Source organism: Leishmania mexicana, chromosome 29 (assembly GCF_000234665.1).
Source record: "Leishmania mexicana MHOM/GT/2001/U1103 complete genome, chromosome 29".
NCBI lineage: Eukaryota > Euglenozoa > Kinetoplastea > Trypanosomatida > Trypanosomatidae > Leishmania > Leishmania mexicana.
The window spans coordinates 1,161,030-1,187,633 of NC_018333.1; the positions used below are offsets into that span (position 1 = coordinate 1,161,030).

At 58.2% G+C, this 26,604-nt stretch overlaps 9 protein-coding genes across 9 annotated transcripts in view; all 9 read left to right on the top strand.

Annotated features, from left to right (window-relative positions):
• Positions 1–53: 53 nt before the first annotated feature.
• Positions 54–3,143, top strand: LMXM_29_3250 (putative ATP-dependent RNA helicase; the record flags this gene model as incomplete). The annotated part of the gene is made up of 1 exon (XM_003877422.1): positions 54–3,143. One exon carries the CDS (start codon positions 54–56, stop codon positions 3,141–3,143), a length of 3,090 nt encoding a protein of 1,029 aa, XP_003877471.1.
• Positions 3,144–4,167: 1,024 nt separating this feature from the next.
• On the top strand, positions 4,168–5,403 carry LMXM_29_3260 (conserved hypothetical protein; the record flags this gene model as incomplete). Its single annotated transcript, XM_003877423.1, has 1 exon — positions 4,168–5,403. The coding sequence occupies one exon, from the start codon at positions 4,168–4,170 to the stop codon at positions 5,401–5,403; it is 1,236 nt and encodes a 411-aa protein (XP_003877472.1).
• Positions 5,404–6,101: 698 nt separating this feature from the next.
• LMXM_29_3270 (conserved hypothetical protein) lies at positions 6,102–6,599 on the top strand (the record flags this gene model as incomplete). Its single annotated transcript, XM_003877424.1, has 1 exon — positions 6,102–6,599. One exon carries the CDS (start codon positions 6,102–6,104, stop codon positions 6,597–6,599), a length of 498 nt encoding a protein of 165 aa, XP_003877473.1.
• Positions 6,600–7,555: 956 nt separating this feature from the next.
• LMXM_29_3280 (putative serine/threonine phosphatase) lies at positions 7,556–8,671 on the top strand (the record flags this gene model as incomplete). Its single annotated transcript, XM_003877425.1, has 1 exon — positions 7,556–8,671. One exon carries the CDS (start codon positions 7,556–7,558, stop codon positions 8,669–8,671), a length of 1,116 nt encoding a protein of 371 aa, XP_003877474.1.
• Positions 8,672–10,029: 1,358 nt separating this feature from the next.
• LMXM_29_3290 (conserved hypothetical protein) lies at positions 10,030–13,143 on the top strand (the record flags this gene model as incomplete). Its single annotated transcript, XM_003877426.1, has 1 exon — positions 10,030–13,143. One exon carries the CDS (start codon positions 10,030–10,032, stop codon positions 13,141–13,143), a length of 3,114 nt encoding a protein of 1,037 aa, XP_003877475.1.
• A 1,144-nt stretch (positions 13,144–14,287) lies between these two features.
• On the top strand, positions 14,288–15,577 carry LMXM_29_3300 (UV excision repair RAD23-like protein; the record flags this gene model as incomplete). Its single annotated transcript, XM_003877427.1, has 1 exon — positions 14,288–15,577. One exon carries the CDS (start codon positions 14,288–14,290, stop codon positions 15,575–15,577), a length of 1,290 nt encoding a protein of 429 aa, XP_003877476.1.
• Positions 15,578–19,353: 3,776 nt separating this feature from the next.
• Positions 19,354–20,430, top strand: LMXM_29_3310 (conserved hypothetical protein; the record flags this gene model as incomplete). Its single annotated transcript, XM_003877428.1, has 1 exon — positions 19,354–20,430. One exon carries the CDS (start codon positions 19,354–19,356, stop codon positions 20,428–20,430), a length of 1,077 nt encoding a protein of 358 aa, XP_003877477.1.
• A 2,423-nt stretch (positions 20,431–22,853) lies between these two features.
• On the top strand, positions 22,854–23,930 carry LMXM_29_3320 (conserved hypothetical protein; the record flags this gene model as incomplete). The annotated part of the gene is made up of 1 exon (XM_003877429.1): positions 22,854–23,930. The coding sequence occupies one exon, from the start codon at positions 22,854–22,856 to the stop codon at positions 23,928–23,930; it is 1,077 nt and encodes a 358-aa protein (XP_003877478.1).
• Positions 23,931–26,362: 2,432 nt separating this feature from the next.
• LMXM_29_3330 (conserved hypothetical protein) overlaps positions 26,363–26,604 on the top strand; it is a gene marked incomplete at both ends in the record, with an annotated part of 1,173 nt that continues 931 nt past the window's right edge. The window contains one exon of the mRNA XM_003877430.1: positions 26,363–26,604. This exon is cut by the window's right edge and continues 931 nt beyond it. Within this exon, the coding sequence (XP_003877479.1) occupies positions 26,363–26,604 (242 nt within the window).

Below are 26,604 nucleotides of genomic sequence, written 5' to 3' on the forward strand. Positions count from 1 at the left end.
CGAATTAGCTTCACACTGTCGCACTTTGTGCGCTACAGACGCTCTGGCCAACAATGCCAAAGAAGGCGACGATATCATTCGCGGATCTCGGCCTCGGGACCCCGCTGCCCAGTGTTTTGGCGAAGTCCCGCGACGAGCGACGAAAGGAGCAGCGAGTTGAGAAAAAGGAGAGGAAAGAGCGCACACGCGAGGCTATGACTGAGGTAGCGGCGGCGCGTGACATTGTGGAGCAGCACAAGCGCCTTGTCGAAGCGGAGACGGCGCAGGAGCGAAAGCTCAAAGAGATGCATAAGCGTGAGCTGCAAGCGGAGCATCTGAAGGCACGCTATGAGCGCGAGGAAAGCCAGAGGCAACACACCGCGCAGCTGCGCGTGACACAGGAGAAGATCATCACCGAGTTGAGAACGGCGCGGCGGGAGGAGGAGGCTGAAATGCAGCGGGTGCAGGCACTGCTAGAGCGTGAGACGGCAGAGAGGGCAAAGGTTGCGCCGGCCAATGTCCACATTGAGATTCGCCGCACGGACGAGGTGAAGCAGCAGCGTGCTGGTCTGCCTGTTCTGCGCGAGGAGCAGCCGATCATGGAGGCCATCAATGAAACGCGCCGCACATGCGTGTTGGTGTGTGGCGAGACGGGCAGCGGCAAGACGACCCAAATTCCGCAGTTTCTGTGGGAGGCAGGATACGGCCACCCAGAGGGCCACACCTTCGGGAGGGAGGGCTGGATACTCGTCACGGAGCCCCGTCGTGTGGCTGCAGTGTCGATGGCGCGACGTGTGGCCGAGGAGCTCAACGTCTCCTTCGGGAAAGAGGTGTGCTACCACGTCCGGTACGATAACAACCTCTCTGACAAGTGCAGGCTGAAGTTTGCGACGGAGGGTATTGTGCTGAAGGAAATCCAGTCCGACTTTCTTCTTCGCAAGTACAGCGCCATTGTGATTGATGAAGCACACGAGCGCAGTATCTCGTGTGACATCCTGATTGGGCTGCTTTCTCGCATTGTGCCGTTGCGCAATGACCTCTTTGAAGAGGAGCTGCGCAAGCATCACGGTGACGTGGACAAGACGAGCATCAAACCACTCAAGCTTGTCATCATGTCTGCCACCATGCGTGTTACTGACTTCAAGGATAACCGGACACTTTTTCCCATTGTGCCGCCGCTCATCAACATCGAGGCGCGCCGATACCCTGTCACGAACCACTTTGCCCGACGCACGGAGCTGAAGGAGTACGTGGACCAGGCCTTCGAGAAGGTACGCCAGATGCACAAGAAGCTGCCGCCAGGTGGCATTTTGGTGTTTGTGTGCACCCAGCAGGAGATCGAGGACCTGTGTGGCCGTCTGCGTCGGCACTACGCGGCAACGAAGATCGAGTACTATGACAACGCCTACTCAAAACACCGTCTTCTGACCGGACGGAGCCAGGAGGAGACGGCTGCAGCGTCGAGCGACAACGAAGACGACGGCGCTGCCACCGCAGAGGAGGCGGAAGAAAAGGACGAGTACGGCCTTCACACGGCAGACTACGCTCTCGACGACGAGGACGTGACGGGCGGCAACTCGGAGGAGATCGAAACCGTGCATGAGGGACGACTGCGGCGGCCTCCCCAGCCAAGCAGCGGAAGGGGCAAGCACACCCGCGGCGAGGCTGGTGCGCGGCTAGCCGGCAGGGGTCACGGGGGCCGTAGCGACGAGCCCAGTGCCGTCGCCGCAGAGGGGCTAACGACTTTTCCAGGCGACGAGGAGCAGGAGGATGAGGTCAACGGAGAGTTTAACACCCTCCACGTCCTCCCGCTTTACGCGCTTCTCGACTTTGAAAAGCAACAAGAGGTTTTCAAGCCACCGCCTAAAGGCACGCGCCTCTGCGTTGTCGCCACCAACGTGGCCGAGACGTCCATCACAATTCCAAATATCAAGTATGTGGTGGATGCTGGGCGGGCTAAGTCCAAGGTGATCGACGAGGAGACCAAGGCGAGCTGCTTCCGAATCGAGTGGACAAGCCAGGCTTCCGCCGAGCAGCGCAGCGGCCGTGCGGGTCGTGTGGGGCCGGGACACTGCTACCGACTCTACAGCACCGCAGTGTACGCAAACTTGATGGCGAAGCACGGCGACCCAGAAGTGCTTCGCACCCCGCTCGATTCTGTTGTTCTTCTAATGAAGCACATTGGGGTGAAGAATGTCGGTGGCTTTCCATTTCCGTCACCGCCGCGGGAGTCGGACTTGAAGGCTGCCCTGCAGCACCTCAGTGTCATTGGCGCCCTCGACGCAGCGAACAACTACAACATTACCGAACTGGGCCGGCAGCTGGTTGCGTACCCGGTGCCGCCACGATTTTCGCGGGCTCTTCTTGAGGTGCTGCAGCAACAGCAGAAGGCGCGATTCGCTGACGTGCAAGACATGGTTGCTGCCATCGTCGCAGTGGCCACGACGACGACCAACGTCTTTACGGGAGAGGGCAATCAGCTCAAGGCGAGGAAGCTCAACGAGCTCGTCGACGCTCCCACAGACCCTCGACAGGGGCGGATTCGCTCCTTGCTGAACCCTGGAAGCGACCTGGTCACTTACCTCAACGCATTCTATGCCTACCGCAGCGACCCGTGGCACAGCTGTGGCATGTTCTGCTTGGTTCAGAAGAGCATGCACGAGGCAAGGCTTCTATACACCCAGCTCCGCAGCCAGATGCGTCAGCACAGCAAGGATCAGGACGAGCTGGTCGACACGCTGGACGAAAGCGAGGCCACTGTACACGAAAAGGGTGAGCAAAAGCTCGGGAGCCATACCAGTAGTGGATGCCCTTTGCCAAAGGAGACGGAGCTGCTGCTGCGGCAGGTCTTCATTCCAGGGCTCATGGACCAAGTTGCGCGTCGCGCGACGGTGCACGAGTGCCACTCACTCGGGGTGGAGTACAACGACAAGCGCGCTACCAAGACACCATATTTGGTGCTAGGTGTAAACCGCACCATCGCCTACATTCACCCCACCAGCGCTGTGGCGCGCACGTTTCCGCCGCCGGAGTATGTGACATTTGGATTTCTCCAGAAAGTGCGCCGCTCCGACACAAAAGATGCACAGGCCATGATGATGGGCGTTACGGTGGTGATGCTAGAGTGGCTGCGCGCCTACGGCTTCGAGGAGGGGGGCGACTAGCAGCAGCAGCAAGCCAGCACTTCTCTAGCGATCTCCACACATGCGCATCTTTCCCTTCGTCCTTTTCTGTGTGGAGGTAGTGCTGCGTCTTGTATGCCCTCCCCTCCCCCAGCCGCGTTCTTCGCCACGTTGGTGTGATGTGTCCCTCCTCGTAAAGTAGCTGGTCCCAAGAAGAAAGGCACCTTCCCAGAGGACACGATGCAACGCTGCAGGGCCAAGGTGATGGGCGCAGTGATGATAATGTGCGTACGTCTTCGTTTTGATGTTGACGGCGTGCCGCCCCTCTGTTGTTCCCTTTTCCTTTTCTCCCCCGCTGTTCGTCTGACTTACCTGGCATTTAACGGACGATTAAGGCACGCCAGAGGCCATTGCTCAATCAAACATAAGTACACTCTCCCAGACAACCCCCGTGCGGATTCGCCGCTGCCTCTCTTAAATGCACCAAAGCCTGGGTGCCGCGCAGACCGGGATAGAGCATGACAGCGAAGAGCTCCCTCACGTGCCACTCTTTCACGCTTGTGACTCCGCTGACTGTATCTACGGTGAGGTCCTCGGTGTTTGTCAAGGTCCGTTTACCGTTTGCTTCTAAGGTTGGACATCCCCTAATGGTGCGCACGTCCTTCTCGCTACGTCTTTTGTATTGGCTCTTGTTTTTGCTTTTGCTTTTCGATCCGTATGCATTCTGCGCTCCGGCATACACACACACACACGTTTGCGAATACACGTCGACGCGTATTCCGCCCCTTGTTTGCCCTCGCAATGAGCGCATTTCTTTTTTGTTGTCTGTTTGCGTCACGACTGAACTCGCTGGCATTCTCAGTCGTCGCGTTTCTCTCTGCCCCTCTCTCCCTGTGGGTGGTATTGTGCACCTTCCTACATACGGCAGGAGCAGAAAAGCGGTCTCGCTCGCGTCCTTGCACACCAGAGGAGCCAGCGCCACACCCCCAGGAACACTACCCATTTCCACTGTTCCACATCAGAAGCAACACGCTGAGGCACACCCGCACGCACAAGGAGAGTCTAAATGAATTTTGGCGTCATTGGCGGGCAGCAGGGTCCCAAGGCGCTCCTGGATGCGGTGCAGCAGGCGGTCCGCGACGGCAACCTCGAAACTCTCCGTCGCCTCTCCAAAGAGTTCCTTGCAATTAGCGACAACGTAGAGAAGTGCCGAGACGAAAATGGCAACACTATCGTCCACCTCGCCCTGGGCAAGAACACAACTACGCTCGAGTACGTCATCAAGTCACTCCACGCGAACGTCAACGCCACAAATGCGCAGGGGCGCACTCCTTTGCATGAGGCAGTGACACAGGACTACATAGCGTGCTGCCAGGTGCTCCTCGATCACGGCGCAGACGACACCATTCAGTCCACGACGCAGTCCACTCCTTTTCACACGGCCGCGGCGTGTGGAAGCATCGAGGGCATGGAGGTGATTCTCCGCCACAGCGACAATCCGAAGGGGAAGGTGAACGAGCTAGACCGGCAGCGTAGTTCTGCCCTGCACAAGTGCGCATTTGACGGAGACGTGCGAGTGAGTCGGTGGCTGGTTGAGCACGGCGCCAACGTTGATGCGGCCGACTCCACAGATGCGACGCCACTCCTCATAGCCGTGAGGATGGGCCAGACAGAGGTGGCGGAGTACCTCTTGCGAAATGGGGCGGACTGCAACCGGCAAGACCAGCAGGGCAACAGTGGCTTGCACTTCTGCGCCGTCCGCGGCGATGTCAAGGTAGCCCAGCTGCTCCTTGCCGCTGGGGCCAACCCACGTTTGCTCAACGAGGAGTACGATACTCCACTGCACATCCTTGCCCGAAACTCGCGCCTTGACTCTGGGGCTTGGGAGATGGGGGGATTGCTGCTCATGGCCGGCTGCGACCCGCTGCAGGTCAACGTGTCCAACAAGAAGCCGAGCGACTACGTCAGTCGCGGACTGAAGAAGATGTTCACCAAGGAGGAAGTCGAGCAGCGGCTGCGCAGGGAGGCGCAGCTTCGGGAAGATAGTGACGCCGAGCTCGCCAAGGCGTGGGAGCAGTGCGCGCAGTGGAAAACCAAAGTGCTTGAGAACATCTCCTCACGGCGCTTCTTGGAGGCAGCGGAGGATGTGCGGCTCGCGCGGGAGAAGGAGGAGCGCATTCGCGCCGCCAACGACGCGAGAATGACGTATGACGAGGCGCTCGCGAAGTGCCAGTTCTTGGAGGCGGAGATACAGCGGAAGAAGGCAATGTTGGAGAAGACGCTCACAAAATCCGGGCGTTAGGGGGCTGCAATCTCTCCCCCTCCCTCGCACTCCTTCTTACCTCCTCTCACTGCTTCTCTGCCACGCGTTTTTGCTCTTCGAGGGAGGCGGAAGCTGGGAAGAGAGCGGAGAGGGGACGAGTGTGCACTTCCACGCGTTCCTCCTCCGTTTTGTTTTTCTCGTCTTGTGTGCTTGGCTGTTTCTTTCCCCTCGCCACCGCCCCTCCCAAACTCACCCAAGATGTACAGTACGCGTCGCGAGACCATCGACAAAACCGCCCCGCAACAAGAGGATGGCTTACGACCCTACAAGAAACGAAAAAAAAAAGACATCGACAACAGCAACAAGGAGATGCGCAACGCCTAGAGCTATGTGGACGTGCTGCCTGTCTCGACGGCTATGTTTTCGAGGTACTTGGCCTCTTTTTGTGTTCACCCCAGGCTTGATCTTGTAACCTCCTCGCCGACCTCATCGCATCGTGTGGCGTCAAGAGCTGAACGAGACGTAGCCTCAAGAAAAGAGGGAGGGGTCTGCATTCGTGGCGCGACGTGCGTGAGCTCTGACTATTGGGCTAAGTGGAGGAATGCCGTGGAACGCCTTTCGTTCCCCGTCTCTCTTTCTCTGGTCCCGTGAGTGTATCCTCTCTACTTCACGCCCCCACTCTCACTTTCGCTCTGTGACACTACTCAACGAGGTAGTGGACGAAAAGGATTGCTGACATGAAGTCCGTGAAGGAGCGCGATGCTGCTGGGATGGCGGCATTTGAGCTGGCCCTGCAGTACAGCTTCGTCCGGCAAGATCGCTCCTACCACTTTGTGCAGCTGCTGACGGCGCTGTGCTCCTTCGTGTTCTTCTCACAGTTGACGGCTCTCAATGTGCTTCTCGTTCTTCCGCCGCTGGTGCCGTCAGTGGAGCGGCATGTGGAATTTCTGCGCGCCTACAGTCATCCGCTCTTGGCGGTACTTTCTCTGGTGGCGCTGCTGCTGATCCGGGCCAGTAAGAAGCGCTTCGTCATCGAGCCCGGAGAGCACACGATGGAACGGCTCAACCGCGACGTTCTGGAACCGTGTCTCGGCATGAAGTTCGATACACGCACAGGAATGCTGTTCTCCGACTTCCGCGCCGGCAGTCTGCGCGGGCGCGAGAACTACTATTCCCTTCGCTACCTCGATGACCCGCCGCAGCCCCTAGCTTCCGCGACAGAGATGAAAGCTTGAGGACGGAGGAAGGAAAGCCGGCGCGCTTATTTGAGGGCAGCCAATACGGAACGGAGGGAAGGAAGCACCGAAAAGTGTGCCATGCGCGTCTGCTGAATAACGAGAGTCGAAGCAAAGCACACCAACATACCGATGCGATGACATGAAGTCCATAGGCAAGCATCTATTCAAACGGCACCGAAGCTCGTTTTTGTTTTCGGTTAGTTGAGGGCAACCACCGACTTTGCCGCTGGCAGGGGACGCACTGAAAGAGGGACACGTGCTTTACGGAGGGGGGGGGGCGCGCATCAGCTGCGTGTGTATGTCTGTGCCTGTAGGCTACTGCGCATGGACTCGACGATTGGCGGTGAAGAGGGGTGGGGGTGGGGAGGTGCGGAAAAGGTCTGAAGCGGCGTCACAATCGCGTTACAGCTGGTTTCTCTTTCCATGTGTCGTCTCTTTCGCTGCTCACTACCTGTCACCCTCCTTTCCGCTGCAAGCGGATTCACCGCTGCTGCGACTCAACATCAAGTGCCAGGGTGGCTTACTTTCGTACTTCGCATGTACGGTTGCTCACCCCTTTCCCTCGTAGCCTTCCAACCCCCCGACTCTTCTGTCTCTATCAGCCCCGTGGCGTTTTACCACGTTGCTGTTTTTTTTTCGCGGCACATCTCCGTACTCCCTCGTGTCAGCATCGTATTGGAAAATAAGGGACGGGAGTCAGGTTGCAGTTCTCTCAGCGCCATTCCCTCCCTAACCATCCCCTGCCACTAAGCTCTGCGTTTCGTCTTCTCTCGTTGTCGTGGGGATCTCTGAAAACGTGAGGGGCAAAGCAAGCCACCGCCTTCTCCCTCCCTCTAGAGAGGACGCAGTCATTCATATTGTGTGCTGGCTACACCACTTCTCCCCTCCTTCTCAGCCCTCGCGGCTACTTCGACTCTTTCTGTTTCACAAAGGCATCTAGAAGCGGGAAAAGGATGATATTGCTCTGGAAGAAATCGCTGTCTCTGCTGCTGTCTGCAGCACTCATCATCGCAGCCTTCGCGGTCGCGCTGAGTGCTGAGGCGCGCCGCATTGTCGCCGTTGGGGATCTGCACGGCGACTACGAGCAGAGCGTCTCCGTCTTGCGTCTTACGCGTCTCATCGACAACCGCAATCACTGGATCGGTGAGGATGCGCTTCTGGTTCAACTGGGGGACATTCTTGATGTTGGCCCCGACGATATTCTCATTGTGCGCCTGTTAATGAGGCTGCATCAGGAGGCCCACGCCAAAGGGGGCGATGTGATTGAGTTGTTGGGCAACCACGAGCTGCGCAACTTCCGGGGTGACTACAAGGCGGTGGACAAGGCGAGCCTGGCCGCTAGTGGTGGACAGAAAGGGCGTGACGTGCTTCTGTCCAACGCGACAGACCTTGGCAGATACCTGCGAACTCGCAAGGCGATCTTTCACTACGGCCCGTTTCTCTTCATGCACGGAGGCTTCTCTACGGCGACGGCCAGCATGATCACGAGCCTCAGCAAGGTCGAGCAGTTCAATTCAGAGCTCACCAAGGCGCTCATGAACGGCACCATCTCACCTCTGGCGCGAAACGGACTGAACCTGACTGAGGACGATGTGGACGACGTCGCCAACCCTATTCTCGTGCGCAGCGTCTTGAATGTCAAGTGCAACGCACTGCGAAAGGTGCTCGACAAGAAGTTCCCGGGCATTCAGTCTGTCGTCGTGGGCCACGTTCCACATGACCCACGCGACTTCGATGGCTGGCGGCTCTGCGGGGGTCGGCTTATCGACATCGACTTCGGCATGTCGCGCTGGAAGAAGGGAGACCCAGGGCACGTGGCGGCTCTGGAGATCGAGGAAGCCACGTGGCATGTGCAGCTTATCGAGACGTCCACTGCATCCAGCTTGGTCTCGGGTACGAGCGCACCTTTCCCGGATTCCAAGGCGGCCTATTACCTAGTGAGTCTCTCCGCGCTCATTGTGGTGGGCGCTGTCGGCGTCTTGCTTGCGGCGTACTATTTGCAGTTGCGCTCCGCCGCGGCATGGGAGCCGCTACTTAAAGCGGGCACGAGTCATTACGGCACAGTGTAGCGGGGCTCGTTTGGCGCACTCGTCTAAAGGGCACTGGGGAGGGGAGTGCCAGTGAGGTAAAGTCCTCCCTCTCTCTTTCTTCCACCGCGCTGTGCACCGAATCTCGCTCTTCCTCTCTTCCTTCTCCGTTGACGGTGTTTACTCCTCTACTTATACTAATGCAGAGGCATTGAGGAGTCGCATGGCTGCGGCGGCTTGTGTCGGCGGGAGAGAGAGATAGGGAGAGGGCGAGAGACGACGCCGCACATGAATGGCTTCCGAGGCGGCTCTTTTCGGCGGTGGTGTGCCGCTCTCTTTTTGTCCCTTGGGGTGTGTCGCTGTCGCTACCGGCACATGGCTCGCTCGTTTTTTTTTTTTCGCATAACGCGCGTTACAGTGTTACTCCTCCGCTCTTGTGCGTTTCTTGTCTAACTTCGATATTCCTCTCTTTCTCTGCGACAGAGATGCTAACATCGCCGTGTTCGTGGCGATACGCATGTGCGTGTGCTTGGGTGCCTTAACTCCTTACATAATTTCTGGATTTGTGTTACACGGTGGCAACGACTCTGACAGCGACTGAGGGGGGCCCTTGTCTCTCGGTGCGTTTGGATGCTTCCTTACTCACCACATGCTCGACAACTCTCCCCCCTTCCTCCTACTTGGGAAGCGTCTACCAATGCGCGTAGGAGGGGAGGAAGGGGCGGCGGCGGCGGCGAAAAAAAAAAGGATAACAATTGGATATGTACAACATCACATCAACTACATCACCGACACTAAAAAAATCATGAACACACCGGCAACTGATTTTCGGACAGGTCACATAGCGACTGGCGTTGTGGGGTGGGGTGGAGGGAGTTTGCGGAAAAGACTGAGAACAAGAACACCACTGTGTGCCCCTCTTCTTAAACCCCTCTCTCTGTATCTCACTTTAGTGCGATTTCTTGCCGCTTCCATTGTTGACCCTGACGCGTCTACGACTGTCGCATGCGCAGGTGTGCACCCGACGAGAGCCAAACGTGTGGAACTGAAAGTTCTCCACTCACCTCTCCTTCCTTTTCTGCCGTCCCCCCTTTCCCCCGCGTCCCTTTCGACGCCTTCTTCATGTTCTTCCCCAACAGCCAGCCGTCTACACCCCGCTGCACTCCTGCCGCCATTTTTTTTCACTGGCACTCGTGCCTTTTCCACTCCGCCGTGCGTATCTTCTTGGCGCCAGTGGGAGTGGGCTGCCCCTGTCTCGTGCCGCTTACGTGCAGCAGGTGCTTGGAAAGCACTCGCCTTTCTCCTCTCTCCCCCTTTTAGCCATCCATCAATGCCGGGCACACACTCCCACCCGCACACACCAACGCACTGCAGACATTTCGCACGATTCGCCTTTCGCAATGCCCAAGAAAGAAAAGAAGGCGCCGATCCCTTCGGTGACCGCGCCAGGCATCACCGAGGAGGAGCGCTTGCTGGAGGTGCATCTGCACTGGGATGTGGAGGCACAAGCGGCGCCAGACATGCTGGTTCTCGTGCGACTCTGTCAGGAGGATCACTTCATTCTTCCTCGCCAGCTGCCAGTCGACGCCAACAGTGACTGTGCCGCTGACGGGCAACAACAGTCGCTTCGGCAGCAACCGTCTGCTGCTCCCCCGCTTCTCCTCCTAGTCAAGCAGACGGTCATTGTAGGCGGGTCGACTGTACGCCACACACTACTTAATGATAGCAAGGCGAACCGCATTGACGTGTACGCCCTCCCGAGCGCCAGCGTTGGCAACGAAGCAGGTGGCAAGCAGGCTGGCGGCGCAGCGGGGAAGCGTTTGAAGAGCGTGACACCGGCTGCCGCGAAATCCAAAGGGAAGGTGGCGGCCGGGCTCACGGCTCTCCCCGACGGTGCCCGACACATTGGGGGGACGGCGCTATCGTTTGTTCCACTTCTTGCAAGCTCCACAATGGACGTCTCTGTGTCGCTCGCCGCGGGTTCACTCGTCGATGCCGACGACTGCCTGAGCTTCCGCGTGCGTTGCCACGATTCACTGCTGCTGTCTGCGCAGTGCATGTCTCAGTGTCGTCCAGTGTTGGTGCGTGTATACGGCGTCGCGGGACTGCCCACCTTGAAGTCCACATCTGACTCCTCACTCACAAAGGACATAACTGAAGCTGCGACTGCCGATTCACGCCGTCGTCTGCGCGCTTGTGTCACGCTGGCAGGGAGATGCGTGACGGCACCCATACTGCCGATTACACCTGCAATCTCCGCCGATGAGGCCGTGGCCCCGTCCTCGTCCCCGTCACACAGCCCGACGGCCAATTTCCACGATCACATTCTCTTTTTGCATGAGTTGGGCACACCCCTCGACGTGTACCGGAAACTCTACAGCACACCATGCGAGGTGTCGCTGTGGCAATCCTTCGAGATGGATGCTCAGGGGACGGTGGCAGCCGCTGCAGGCGCCACCTCGCCGCCGGAGAAGAGCACAGAGGTCTTACTTGGCAGCGGCAGCTTTTCGGTGCGCGACTTTTTGACAGACGATCAAACACGCTTTTCTGAGACGGTGCAGCTGCTGCCTGGTCGCTCCACGGTGAACCTTGCAAAGGATTGCACATGCCTCACCACCGGCTGTAGCGTTTCCGTACGCCTTGACTTTTTCCAGCCCTTCACCCCTCTGCAACATGTTGACCAGGAGGGGAAGCCGCTGCCCCGAAAGGCCTTCTTGACGCGTGCGCTTGTGCGCCTGCCGTACGCGGCTCCGTGGATGGCCGACTTTCTGACGGTCCTCCTGCGCGAGGTCACGGCGCTGCCTCGCGCCACGGAGGACGTGCAGCTTTATCTACCGCCGCCGCCGCCACCGCCACCCGCCGAAACCGCGGAGAAGGAAAAGTCAACTGGGGGACGCAACGGCACCACCCACGTCCGCGGCGCGGCACCGCCTGCCGCTTCCTCTTCCTCGAAGCGACCAGGTAGCGGCAGCGGGAATCGCAAGGCGGGCAAGGCAATCGGACGCCCTTCCCCACCAGACCTCGTGCCAGCCCCGCCATTGCCGTCTTTCGCAGGCGAACTGAAGGTGTACTCGCCGCCGGGGCTCAGCGGATTCGAGGTGGCGGACGGAGAGGAACGTCTGTGGTGCTTTGAGGCGACGGTGCCCGAATTGCAACGTGTGCTCAGACAGCTCGGCAGTTTTGCGGAGGCTCGTGGCGGTGCGACGTCACAGGTGCATATGTATTTCAACGCTGAACTGTTTGTGCCGCAGCGCGCCTACGTGAAGTTCCCGCCATTGGTGGTTCCACCAGCGGGAATGGCAGCCACATCACCGCCACCCAGCGAGGCCGATGACGCGTCGGTAGCCTTGGAGGTGGAGCCGAGCGGAACGGGCGGACGACTTCACCGCATTCGCCTCCGTAGCACTGTTGGCGCCTTGTGCCAGAAGCAGTCCCACTACGTCCGCCACAACCTCTCCGATGACTGCCTGCAGTGCCTGCTCTCCTTGGCAGCGCTGCTGAGGGCTGCGTCGATGCGGGAGGCCGAGATGCGAGGCTGGATGCCGTCCGCGACACTTCTCATCGCCGCAGAGCGTACCTTTGGTCAAACTCTAGAAAAGGAAGACTTGTTCGGCGTCACCTTTCCCACCCCCGCTGCATCGCAGACCGCAGTGGTGACGTCGATCGCTATGGATGATACCACGGATAGCGCGTCTGAGAGCAACGCCAGCGGCGCCGTTGCATCCCTGATGGCTGAGGCAGCAGTAGGGTCGGTCGTGTTTTTTGACGGTATGCTCAAGGCTGGGACTCGCCGCCCTGTGCCCGCCGCCGTTCTCCAGCGCTTCCCTGTCTCATTTTGGATGGTGGTGACAAAAACGAAGGAAGAGGTGCTGTGCACCTTCCCACACAACACCCCCACCGGCCTCGTACAGTACCACATCGAGGGACAGGTAGTGCGGTTCTCCGCTGTGACGTTGCTCTACGTGCTTAAGTGCGTGTGCCTTGCGCGTAGTGTCACACAGAGCCAAAACGCGGCCTACGAGCTCGTCTTGCGCCAGCGTCAGCGCGAGCAGCACGCGCTGCAACTGGCGAGGATGGCATCATCGGCGACCGGCAAGTTCATGGCGGTGCGGCGGGCCTCAGCGGATGCCGTGGGGAATAGCAGAGACGCCTTGCACTGTAGTGTAGACAAGACTCGCGGCTCTGCCGTCGGCCAAGTACGCGGAACGGACTCCAGTGACGAGGATGGCGCTGAAGAGGCGGACTGGCTAGACTCCATGGACCGGTACTTATACACGTCTCCTGCTTTCCCAAGCAGGTCATCAGCGCTGTCACGGCGCTTGCAGACGGATCGCGCGAGCTCTCACAAGACGTCCGTTCACACGACCCAACACAGACAAGTACCAGGCGTTGCCGCCTCGCTCACGGAGCTCACATACGACGATCTGTGGCGCATGTACGAGCAGCGCGCCCCCACCTCGGCGACGGCGGCACCTGCACGCGGCCAAGAAAAGCTGCCACCCATCCGATTTTGATAGGGAAGAGGGAGACAGCGGTCCTGCCCCACATCCCCCTTTTTTTCTCTTCGCCTACTGATGTACACTATAGGCATGACGAAGCGCGTTGTGCTTCCCACTGCCACCACACATTGTGTGGCTTTGCCGCGTCTCTTCTTTTGGCCGGTCAAGTTCTTGTGCACTAGCTTCCCGTTTCCATCCCCGCTTTAGCTCGTGTTTGTGTATGTGCGTGGTGTATATATGTGTTTTCTCTGTAAAACGTCTTCCGGATTTTGCTTGAGATGCTGCAAAGGTGTCAATGGGTCGACGTCTATCTTGCCACCTTCTCCCACCTTTTCTTCTCCAGCGCTTCGCGCGCGAGAGCTCAGTGCAGCAAGAGAAGACCGTATAAAAAGAAGAGAACTGTCGCACGCGGACGAGCGCGGCGTGATGCTGCTGTTCAGCAGAGTCGAGCTCCCGCTCTGAGGCCCGTCGCTTCGCATATGACTCCCGACGGAGAAGAGAGGGGTGCCTTGCTCGTGTCTGCGCCTGCTTCTAGACGTGTACAGGCGCTTCGCTGCTGTACACAGCTTCGTTGTTGGCGTCACTTTTCCGTGCCACATTGGTCCTCTCTTTTCCTCTTGACTTGATTGCACGCTTCAAAATGTCTGCTCTGCTCCCCCTGCGCGTTCGTTCTCCAACTCTGTGCCAGTCTTCACCCTTCCCCCGGTTTCTCTCTCGGTTCTTCGTGCCGTCGCACTTTGCACGCGGCCTCCGCCTCCCCGCCCCACCTTGCACTTGCCCTCCACATCCGTTCCGCTGCGGTGCTTCTCTCTCTGTCTTTTGCGGTATGCCAACGCCTCAGGATTTGTATTTTTTCATCGGTGCCTACTCTCTTCGCTTCTTCTCCGTGCGTGTGTGCTCTGTGCCAGACTTGTGGTGGTGCTTCTCCGTCTGTGTCTTTTATTCTCCTCTTCTTCCCTCCTCCTCGGCCCCTGCCTTTACGGACACAGTCCCACGTGCAAACATACTCCCATTGCACCCGGCAACAGTCCTGGGGCCAACTCCGCCTCTTTGCACCCCGTCCTCCCTCGCTCTTCTTTTCCGTCTTCCGCATCGGAGAGATCGAAAGAACGGACGAGCAGGCGCACTGACATCAGTGACATACGTAAACACGCACAAAATGAAAGTCATCCTGAAAACAATTACTGGAAAGCAGCACGAGGTGGATGTGGAGGCGACCTCAACCATCCTCGATGTGAAGAAGCTGCTGGAGGACGAGTACGAGCCAGCGTCGCTGCGGCTGTGCTTCAATGGCGCCGTGCTGGAGGACAGCAAAATGCTGGCGGATGCTGGTATCAAAGACAACGACTCGCTTGTGCTCGCCGGGCGAAAGCGAAAGATCCCGAAGCCGCCAGCACCGCAATCAGCGGAGCCATCAAAGACGGAGGCGGCGCCGGAGAGTAGCGCACCTGCATCTTCTGCTACGCCGCCACCGGCGATGTCCACGCCTGTTTTGGCCACAACGTCCCCCGCTACCTCGGCTACCCCCGTTGACCCACCAGCGCCCGCTGTTCCTACTGCCGCTACAGCTCCTGCAGCTCCTGTCGCTTCTACGACCCCAGCGGCCCCTGCTGTTCCTGCTGCGCCTGCTGCCTCCGTAACGAACACATATGGTGTGGCCCCCAACCTGATCGACGAGGTGGCGTCGATGGGCTTCGAGGACCGCAATCAAATTGCTTTGGCGTTGCGCGCCGCTTTCATGAACGTCGAGCGTGCCGTGGAGTACCTCTTCGAAGGCATCCCTCCTCACCTTGTGGAGGAGCTTGCGCCCTTCAGCGCTCCTGCCCCACCCGCAGCGGCCCCGGGAGCACTGAATCCGTCCGCGTCTTCGGCAACCGCGGCCGCGCCGGTGTCGGCCTCTCCAGCGTCCGCAACCACGCCATCCACCACCGAGTCGGAGATGCGCGCTGCCCTCTCGCGCATCCCGCAGTTTGACGAAATCCGTATCCTGTACAACCAAAACACAGACACGCTCCCAGTGGTGATGCAGCAGATCGCGCTGCGTCACCCGGCTATATACGAGCAGATCGAGCGCGATCCGGAGACATTCCTGTCTATCATGGCTGAGTCAGGGCAGCCGGGGACTGCGAGCGCTCCGTCCGGTTCCGCCGCGCCGTCGACAGGACAGGCTGTCGTGGGTGACGCGGAAGGGAGCAGCTTCATGAATCAGCTGCAGAGCGGGCTCGAGTTGACTGCCGAGGATCGCACGGCGGTGCAGCAGCTCGTTGAGTTGGGAGGTGGCATGTGGGACGAGCAGAGCGCTGTGCTAGTCTACCTTGCTACCCAGCGCAATCAAGAGGTGGCGGCGAGTGTCTTGTTCGAGCACGGCGGTGTTCCGGCAGAGTTGCTGGCGGAGATTGCCACCCAAATGGTCGATGAGGAGGCGGAGGACTACGAGGATGAGCAATGATGGGAGAGAGAGGGGTAGCTGCTCTCGACGCCTTTGGATGGTGCTCATTGGGCTGCCGCTTTTACATAGTTTCCCGTGGCACTGTTTTCTCGCGAATACCTGTATCCATCCTTGCTTCACTTTCGCCTCCTTCTCTGTCATCCTGCTACGTGAGCCTCACCCTTCTTTTCTCTTCATGCGGTGGCGATGGTGGTGGTGGAGGCGGTGTTAAGTGGCTGTGAAGGAGAGCGAGACAGGCGCCACGTAAAAGCGCCGTGACATTCCCTGTCACTTCTCCGCTTTCTCGCGTTGTCCGGCTGAGTCGTCTTTCAACTCTTGGTTGTCTTGCTGTGCTTTACTGGACGTGCTCGGGAGCATCTGTGCGTGCCCGCCAGCTGCTGTTTTCTTTGTTGAATGAATGCACGGTGTGTGTGTGTGGGGAGGGGGGGGCCTGAGCCGCCCCAAAGGTGTGGATGCACCTGGTGACGCTTGGCGTGGTGGGAGCGGGTGGCGGGTCGAGTTTGAGACAAGGGCCGTGCTCTCAGATGGCTGAGTCGGTGTACGGCTGTAACGCGTCTGTCTAGGGCGGCTTCGCACCACGCGGTGGGGGGCCTGTGCCAGACCGGGTTGAGTGGAGTAGAGCTCATGCTGTATGGCAGAATAGATACGTTGAAGGGCAAAAGTAACATAGCTCTGCGGCCAATGTCTATGCCTGGCTTATACTCCACTCCTGCGTTTCGCGCAAGGCTTCTTTGCTTCGATGATGACGCGATGGGCGCTACTAAAGGACCTCCTTCTTTGTGGCCTTCGACACCCTTCGCTCCATTCTGAGCACGGAGCTGCATTCTTGGCTCTCCTGCTCGGTTGTGCCGGGTGCTACGCACGACGTGTCGCACTTCAGAAGCCGCAGAAAGTGGTGAAGCAGCCCCGGGGAAAGTTGAACGTCGTGAGGATAGATGAGATCCGACAAGCAAAGACAGACAAAGTAGGTCACCTGCACCTGTCGTACAGCTGATCCCCGGCACCCCGCTAGGGAGGCAAGGGCGTAGAGAGGCATTAGCGAGTATCTCCGGCCAACGACCTTGTCTTGTTTGAGAATAGCATTCATTAGGCTGCTGTTCCTCGTGGCTGTCACAGATGACTGTGTGGGCATTTGACAGGAAGGCGAAACGCCTCGCGCACAGCTAGCGGCGCACCCACTCGTGTCCTCTCCGCCGTTTCCATGGTCTCCTCAACTCTCCTTGTCCTTGTTTTTCTTTCGCTTTCTGTCGTGTTGCTCTCGTCCCCGTAGTGAGACGGAGGCGCAGGGGGAGGGGAGGGTGGTGGCCGCGTCGAATGTTCTGGTTGTCTGTCCGTCGCCGCCCGCCCTTTTCTTCAACCTTGTGTTGTCTCTTCGTCTCTCATGCAATCTCTTGCCATCCCTGAAGCTGTGTATCGTATCCCGCAGTTTGGACGGGGAGACTAAAGCGATGAGGGCCAGGGTAGCGGAGGTGACGAGGCCGAAAACTGCGACCGTCACACGCATATCATAGCAGATATACATGACTTGCGGTGCCCATGTAGTTCAAGCTTTCTCCTTATCGCTAGGCTTTTTTATTTCGGCTCTCTATCTCCTACTGCGCTGCTCCCCTTTCTCGCACGCCCTTGAGAATCTTCGGTGTAGTTGACGCATTAGCACTGTTGTGTGGTGTGCTTACGGCAAAACCTTCAGTGGCGCGTGCCGCCTCAATGCAGCAAGGGGCAGAGATCGACGTGGGCCTGGTGGCTGATCCCGAGGGGCGCCGGGGTGCGCGCATCATAGCGCAGAGGCTCCGCAAAATCGTCTTCCCTGGTGTCGTGGACACTTTTTGCCTCAACGAGCTTCATGACACGGTCGACCTCACTGCACTGGTCTCCATGGGTATCCGGGAGTTCTTGCGAGCTGGCGTGTTCATCACAGGGCAGGCGGCCTCTCTCTATGCCGGCCCAGCGCTCTTCCTGACCTTTTGTGCATTTTTCGCGCCTCGTCAACGGCTTGTGATTCGCTGTACTTTTGGCCATGGTGCCTGTGGCGGAGAGCACCTACACCCTATGTCCCTCTCGCCTGGGTGAGGGGGGCGGCTCGCGGCCTGCATGGTGGCTGTTTGCCCGACATTGGAGAATTTGCTCTGGGACTCAGCCGTGGCGGGGAGGTGGTCAGCGAGCGTGTGCGCGCAGCTGCGGACGTGGAAGGTGCAGTTCTCGGAGTGTTCCTCCCACGCCACGACTGTGGTCGAGGACTTCCGCTTTGCCTCTTCAGGGGGTGGTGCTAAACCCGCCTACGGTTTTCATTGGCGCTGTGGTCACGGCGGTCCTCTAAGCAGGTATTCAGAAGTCTGCGTCGATGAACAATGTGTTTGTGGGGGTGTAACTAGGGTTGCGCTGCCGCTCTGCCGACTGTGGGTTCCACCCCACAGCCAAACACTGGGGTCTCCTCCGCAACAGCCTGTCTCCCTTCGCTTTCCTCCCAATGAGGGCTCCTTCGACTGCTTTGGGTGTCAACGGCATTTTCCGCTGAGCCGGTGTTGTCGTCTTCGCTTACGTTAGCTTCGGCGCTATCTGTGCCACCGCTCGGGAATGCAAGCCGCCGCAGCGTGGCTTCTCTCACGCAGCCTGGTGCTGCCGCTCTGAATTGGCACCTTGTGCTACTGTGCGGTGATGCTGGCCCTGGCCGGCATGATGGCCTACCACCTGCTCAGCGTCGATGACCCAGTGCCCAAGGCGCTGGTGCATGTGCATACCCCGTTCCTGCGGCACGTGCTCACGGACACAGGCACCATCACGGGACTGACGTCAGCGCGTCCCATGTTGCTCTCTGCCATGCAGCACCTCCTACTGACCCTGCCAGAAGAGAGCCTGATCTCCTCAGCCCTCGCTCGCGTGCGCACACTCCACCGGTGTAGTTCACAGCTTCGCTTTGCTGCGATTGGGGCGACGCGGTCACCAAAAGAAAAGATCCCAATGCACATTTTTCAATAACCGGCCGTAGAGGAAGGGTCCGCAGAAGCACCTAGATGTGTAGCATGAAACACGAGTTGGGGTGGAGGGCTAGGGCGAGTCGAGAGCGGTGGTGTGTGTGTGGGGGAGGGCGTCGCCTTTGACTCTCTATTAACTCTCTCTCCTCCCCGCTCTCTAGGGCTTGAGGTGCATGTTAGGGCTTGCGGGAAACAAAGTTTCTTGCCTGCGTGTGTAGGTGTACATCGTTGAGCGAAGCATAGACATCTACTCGAGGGGCGGAGGGACCTTAGATGTTGTGTTGCTGTGGAGCCGAACTATCTCCTGCATTCCACCCCATGCTCGTCAGGAGACGCAGTTGTGTGACACCCAGAAGCCAGCTAAGGCGGTCAGGTGTGGATCGCCCTCGTCTGCGCCAGCTCCCTCGAGCACTTTTTTGTGCACCATCCACAGCATCTACCAGCATCCCCATTCAATTGCTTCTGTACCCATCCTTGCTCCACGCACACGCACACGTGCCTCACATATTTATGCACAAACGTGCACCTGCTTTCACGCCTACGCGCCACGAACAAGAAGTGTGTCCGTGTACGCGTCCTCGGCGGTGCCCACTCCTATCACCAACTTGTGCTCTCCCTCCCTCCCTCGCACCTGTCACGTATTCTTTTCGCTCAGTTTTCATCCACCTGCGTTACGCCGTCTATACCTCCATCAGCATCGCCATTTTGGGTAGAAGCACGGAAAACGATCCCCTCTTTCTGTTCCTCCTCTCCTTCCCTGTTACGGACCCTTTTCCCTGCCTTGTGAGCGTCAAGCCAGCGAAAATGATGTATACAGGCGAAATCGAGAACGGCCAGATGCATGGCCGGGGCTGCCTCATCTACCCGAACAAGGAGAAGTACGAGGGCGACTGGGTGTACGGCAAGCGTCACGGCCACGGCGTGTACACTTACGCGGACGGTAGCAAGTACGATGGGGAGTGGGTGGAGGATAAGGTGCACGGCAAGGGCACATGCTACTACGCCAGCGGCAATCGCTACACCGGTGACTGGACGTTTGGCCGCATCAACGGCCGCGGTACTCTCGAGTACGCCGACGGCGATCGCTACGACGGTGAGTGGAAGGAGGGCCGCATGCATGGTAAGGGTCTCTACTACTACTCCAACGGCGACCGCTACGACGGCGAGTGGAAGGATGATAAACGTCACGGAAAAGGTACGGTGACGTACGCCGGCCCCGACGGTAGCGTGTCGGAGAAGTTCGACGGCGACTGGGTTGAGGGGCGCATGCAGGGCTGGGGTAAGTACTACTACGCCGACGGCGGCGTTTACGAGGGCGAGTGGATGGATGGCAAGATGCACGGCAAGGGTACGTACATATTCCCGAACGGCAACAAGTACGAGGGCGAGTGGTCCGACGACGTGAAGCAGGGCTACGGTGTGCTGACCTACGTCAACGGCGAGCGCTACGAGGGCTACTGGCTGGACGACAAGGCGCACGGCACCGGCACCCTCACCTACCTCCAAGGCGACCGCTACACAGGCGAGTGGTACCAGGGTAAGAAACACGGCCGCGGTACTCTGGCCTATAGCAACAAGGACACGTATGAGGGCGAGTGGCGCAACGACAGCGCGACCGGCCGAGGTGTGCTCGAGTACGCGAATGGGTGCCGCTACGAGGGAGACTGGTTGGATGATAGGCGCCACGGCGATGGCCAGCTGTTGCTACCGGACGGCTCCAGCTACGAGGGTGGGTGGGCGAATGGCAAGAAGGAGGGCCGCGCCCGCATTATTCTCAAGTGCGGCGCCGTCTTCGTGGGCACTTGGAAGGACAACCGTATCGTGGGGCAGGGCGAGTTCTACCTCTCCGAAAACTGCGACCTCAACAATCCCGACTACTAGAGCACACATGGGGCGGCGTGTTTTTGTTTTGTGGACTCCCCCCTCCCCGTTCAAGTTGTATCATCGGTCGCCGGTCTCCCTTTCTCTTCTCTGTATGTACTTTTGCTCGTTTTTCTTGTTTTATGTGCGCGTCCGCCAGGCGCAGCCCCTTCGCCGCCACCGCCCTAGTCCTTCACTCCTCATGTTCCGACTGATACGTAGTCGTGCCGATGGGGGTGGGGTGGGCGTGGCGCGCAGTGGCACCCTTCCTTTGTGTTCCGTTCTTTTCTAGAACTTGTCGTTTGCCTTTGGGTGTGCCTGTCACACGCCTGCCTGTTTGTGTGTGTGTGTGCCCTGTACGCCACGTGATTGAGCTTTTTTTCTTTTTGGGGTCTGGGTTTGTTGTTGCGGCTTGTGTTTCGACTTTCGCACTGACGTGCGTATTCCTAAATCTCTTGTTCTTCTCGCTGTGGGTCATGCGGTAGCTGCGACTAAGTGATTGCCAGGATGCGTGTACGCGTCTGTATGCATGCGTCTATTGTGATGAAGTAGAGGGGCGAAAAGCGACGAGGGCCATATTTTGGAGGAGATGAGAGGCGCAGAGTCAAGCGACTTTCTTTTTCCCTTTCTTGTTACTCCTTTGTTCGTGCGCGGCTCTCTACGCCATCCTCTGCCGGTGCTGTACACCGCTCTGCTGGTGTGCGCGAGTGTACGGCCTCTTCGCTCTACACAGGTTCTGGATCGCTACGTGTGCTGCGGTGTCGCACTCTTCCCATGCATGTGTATGTATGGCCACCTCTGTCTTGATACCCTTCCCTCGTCTTTTATCGTAGACAGCAAACGTTGAGCTTCTTTCTTTACGTGTCACATTCCTGCATGTGTGTGGGTGTGTGCTCTTTATGGGGGGCGGGTAGTACGTATTGAGGTCTTTGCCAACATATCTGCCGGGATTCGTCTGTCGAGCTCTGTTTTCTCTTGCTCCTCGTTGATATACTTTCTTACCTCCGCCTCCCCCCTGTTTCGCTCGCGCTTTCGTTCCTGTAAAGAAGAGTAAAGGGAAAGAAGAGAAGAGAGTGCATGGCTCACTGCGCACTGTCCCTGAGACTACTTCGGCAACGTTGCTGCATACCGTACGCGCTGGCTGTCATGCACATTGGCTAACCCGCGGACCCACATAGAGACACACACAAACACATACGATCGTACAACTGGGTAAAAAGAAGAGGTGCATCTTGACATCCGCGGACGCAGTCATCATTGCCACCACCACTGCGCCTTCCCTTCCCTTCCCTTCCCTTTTTTCCTTTTTCCTTTGTTTTTACCCCTTTCTCTGTGTCTTTCCCTTTGTGTTGTGTTGTTTGCCCTCTCCGTTGATTTGGGAGGGAGGGAGGAGGCGGAGGAGGAGGAGGAGGCGGTGAATGGGGGTGGATGGCGCGTACATCATTAGACATGCAGAGCTGCAAACAACGAAAGAAAAAAAATGACTCCACAGTGTTTGAGCAAAACGAAAACACTGTCTGAGCAAAGAACAGTGCTAGTAGCCGTCATGAGACGGAACACACATCAGACGTGAAGAACGCAGGGGAGGGGAGAGAGTGAGAGGCATGAAATGGCTTGGTTTTGCGCGGAGGTGTAAAGACGGGCAGTGGGCAAGTGGTAACGGTAGGGTGGGCGGGGAGGTGCACTCGCACCTCTGCTCTCCGCCTCCCCATATGTTTCGCTTGTCTCGTCTTTCCTTGCTTTGTTCTCACTCTCACTGACGCTCTCGGCGCAGCAAACAACAGACTGCGTGATATTGCCCTGCATACGTGGGGGGACGTTACAGCTGTAAGTGCCGCACCCTCCCTCTTTTTTTCCACCTTCACAAATCGGTGCAAGGCGGCGTCACAAGAAAAAGTGTTACGGCAGAAGGTCTCGTGTGTGCACATGACTTTACCTCTCCTATTGTCTCCTCTTGCCACCCTCACACTCATCCCTGTCGGTCTTCTCCCTCTCTTGTCATCTGTGTCGCTGTACAACGGATTTGCGGTCCTGCGCGTGCTGGCACACACCCACACACGTGCTTGTGTGAGTGGCGCCCAAGAGCCTCCTCACATACATTATTCACACACCGGTACATATTTCTGTAACGTGCACGCACACCCGCACACGTAACACAGATACTCGCACTATATATTGATTATAGACGACACAAAAGGAGGAGGAAAACAACAAGGTCTCTGTACGGGGCGTATCGCACTTGACTTTCGCGTGAGCGACTTCTCATCCCCCAGCGGGCGCGCGCGGAGGACTGTGCAGTCACTTTTCCCGGATTAGAGGAGAAGGCTGCATCACAGCGCCACAAAAAGGAACAGAGGAAGCGCAGATTTATCTTTCGCTTGGTTCACTATCAACATTGACAGCCGTAACGCCGCGAACACACTGACGCCTTACGCAACGCCGTGATGGAGACGTTGAAGGGGTTTGCTCGCCGCACCACGCAGAGCCTGCGTGAGATGGTGTCGCGGACGGAGGTGTCGCCGGAGGAGATGCGGCTTACGGAGGTCATGGGGAAGGTGCGCATAACGGAGATGAAGGGGGAGATAATTTGCGAAAAGGTCATCCAGGCTGCTCGGCTCATGGGCGAGCTTGGCACGACGTTGCGAGAGATTGGAGAGGAGTACAAGGGTGTACCAGATTTACCGAAGGAGAGTCGTGAACTTGCCGACGACGTCTTCGAGGTCGGTGTGAAGCTCGTGGAGACGTCGCAGGAGCACCAGAAAGGTCTGAAGGATAACGGGTTCGAGTTGCTACGCAGCTTCGCCAAGCAGTGTGCGCAGCTGCGCGAGGTCGAAGATGCGCGGCGGCACCACCAGCTCGAGTACGACTTCTTCAAATCCAAAGTGCAGTCCCTCCGCTCATCACCGCAGAGGGACTTCACTCGTCTTCCACGCAACGAGCAGATCTTGGAGAATTGGCGGGTGGAGCTGTGGCGGGCGACGGAGCGCAGTAAAGCGTTGTGCTCGGAGCTCTTCGTGTCCGGTCGCCAGGCGATTGACCGAAGCGTGCTCACGACCATTCAGGTGCTCCACAGCTTCGTGGAAATTGCGTCGACGGGCTTCTCGCAAACCTTTCAGGGAGTACGCCTCCCCACCTATCCAAAAACACCTGTACTGCCTCCGGCGGCGCTGCCGCCTGCGCCGGCGCCGTCGACCCCATACGCGTACAGCGCCCCGACGGCTGTTGCGGTGCCCACTGCTGCCATTATACCGACCTCACCGGGTGCTCAAGCTCCTATGCCCGGGACGGCCTACGTGTCGACCCCGCTACTGTCGTCGGCAAATCCCCCCGGCCCAGTTGCAGCACCACAGGCAGCGCCACTTTCTTCCGCCATAGGCACTCCGTACGGAGGTGTCCCTTCGTATGCCGCCACGCCAGGGGCTGCCGGTAGCGGCCCTGCGGGTTATCAACCACCACCCCTCCACATACAAACTTCAACAGATAATGACACGGCAACGTATCAGCCACCGCCCGTACAGTGACCTGGGGCGCACGCCTTTGCGGTGTCGTTGGTGGCCGTGATGGCATCTATGAGGGTGAGTGGGAGGGGTTGTGTGGAGGGCATCGTGAGAGGGGAGGCAGCGAGGGAAGTGATGCGCAAGCATGGCACTGCCGCCCATCAGCCTGTCGAGGTTGCTTATCTGCTCCGCCGTGCTTTTACGAGAAGCCGCACGTCCTTTATCGGTGTCGTCGATCGGAGATCGTCTTGCTTCTGCTTTTTTTTCTGTGTTTTCGTTTGTGTGTGTGTGGTGTTGTGGTGGTGGTTGCCCTGTTTGCCTCCCCTCACGTGTGTGGGCGTGTGTGTGTGTGCGTGTGTGTGGCTGTGCGCCTGTCCGCTCAGTGCTCTGTCTCTCTGTACCCGGCGCGTGGTGTTTCTGCTGAATCCCTTCCTTTCTCTTTTCCGCCATTGCCATCTGTGCAGGTCTTAGTGGCGTGCGCGTGCGTCTTCGTGTGTGCGTATTGGACAAGGTATACACGTGTGTGGTTGCATTGTTTCCTGTTTGCCCAACCAGCATCGCCGGATCAGTGGACGCTCTCATCCGTCGATGTCTGCAGAGCGTGCAAGAGGGGACGATTTGAGCAGAAGGCGAAAGTGAGGTTTGTTCGCTTCTCGGCTGCTTTCTCTCTCTTCTTTTTTCTTGAGGTGATGGTCGCTCAAGTAGCCCCACACGCTTCACCGCCGCCTCCCGCCTCCAAACACCGCCGGTGTGCGTGCGCGCACATGGGCACCATTCAGATACACCCACACAAGCACGTGCTTCTCCTTTCCTACACAAAACGAAGCGGAATGACAGGGACATCCAGCGAAACTCGATGCCGATACGGCATGCGTGCGCGTGAGGTCGCTGCCCTGGCATGCGAATGTGTCTGGGATGGCGTTCGAATGGTTACATGGTGCCGTGGCCGCCAACATGGCTTCCTTCTCCTTCGCTCCAGTTGTTGTCTTTTTCTCCTCTCGTTCTCGCTACACGTCCTCAGTTTCTTCCCAACGGCGTGCAAGAGGAACACGACATAAGAAAAAAAGCTACAACGCCGTACTGGGAGAGAGAGGGGTGTGCGCCGCCACATCACTCGACTAGTTGTGGCGATTACTGTCGTGCGCATGGCGCTTGACTTCACCGACGTCGCCATCGCCATCATGCCCCGTTGCTCCGCACTTCCTACCGTAGAGGTTCCATCGCCCAAGCGTGTGCTTGTGCGTGTGCGTGTGGCTATGTACCTGTGCCTGCAGGCCTGCTCCGATGTCGATGACCGCCCATCGCGTCTGCCTGCGTCTCGCGTTCATTTCCACAACTCCCCAGATGCGCCTCCTTCGCCATCTCCTCCTCTACGTGTCCGTCCCCGTCTCGTTCCTGCGTCGTCTTTCCCTTTTCTTTTCTTTTTTTTTCCAACGCCCTCCAACGCCACCCCTCACTCTCATCGCCTATTTCGCCCACACACGCGCACACCGCCGCTCGTGCGCTCGTGTTCGTCGTCATATACCCTAATCATAATACAAGCGAACATAAAGGAAACCGACCCCCTCTTCGCACACGTCTGTGCAGCGCCACGCTGCTTCTGCACCAACGCCACGTGGACATGGCTCAGAGACTCTTCCTCCCCCTCTCGCTTCTTATTAGATTCACACCGTTGTTCTTACTGATATCTTCCTTGTCTTCTACAGTGTTGTGTCGGTGTCGGTGTCTTCGCGCATGTGTGTGTGCGCGCATTTGTGTTACGCCACTAGATCTCTCTTTTTGATTTTATATTGTGCGTGTTTCTGTTAAACGCCTGCTTCAAGGCTGCAGATTCCATCGTGGTTGCGTGGCTATCGGATTTTCAGCCCACTCCTCTCTCTTCGCTCTTAGTACCTCGCTCTTGCCGTTTGGTCCGTATATCCCGGGCACCACTCTCCAGCTGTCTCCTTGCGTCACCGCCGATTCTCGCGTCCTCCGTTTCTCTCTGCACCCACAGATCACTTTCTCCTCTCTTGGTCAGTGTGCCGGCAAGCAGGGCTGTTTCGCCTATTCTTTCCCTCGTGATTGCTTCGTCTCGAGTGCTTTTCGCTAGCGCGCCTTCTTCTTCCTCTCTCTTCACCAGCCCGCCACCACCACCTCCCGGAGAGGGACCCCCGCTGGTCGTCCTCTTCACCGCTTCTTTTCGTTTTCTCCATTCTGTTACTTGGCTACCCCAAGCCTCCACCCCTGCACCTCAGCAGGTGTGTCATCTCCTGCACTACCAGAGTCTTGATCGAAGGTTGTGGTCCTGAGCCTGTGAAGCAACAATGCAGGCTTCAGCAGCGTCGCCAGTGACTGTTTCCACCGAGCCGCTCTTCGCAACAGTCACGTTCATAGGGGAGGATAACACGCAGGGCGGCACGTTTCGTGTGCCGATTAGCGCTTCCACAACGGTGCGCCGGCTCGCGAAGGACGCGATGCAGCGCCTCGTGCTCTCACGACGCAACCTGGACGCCTGCAGCAACACGCCGGCCATTGTAGTAACGGAGGTGTATGTCGGTGGCACTGGCGCGCAGCCTAAGGCGGAGGTATTCGCGCAGGATTGCGTGACGCAGGTTGTCGTGGTGAAGGAAGAAGTCATTTATATGAGGCTCAAGGGAATGAGCGCGTTCGCGGCACCGTCGCGGCTCGCCTCGCCTCCACCGCCGCCGCAACAGAC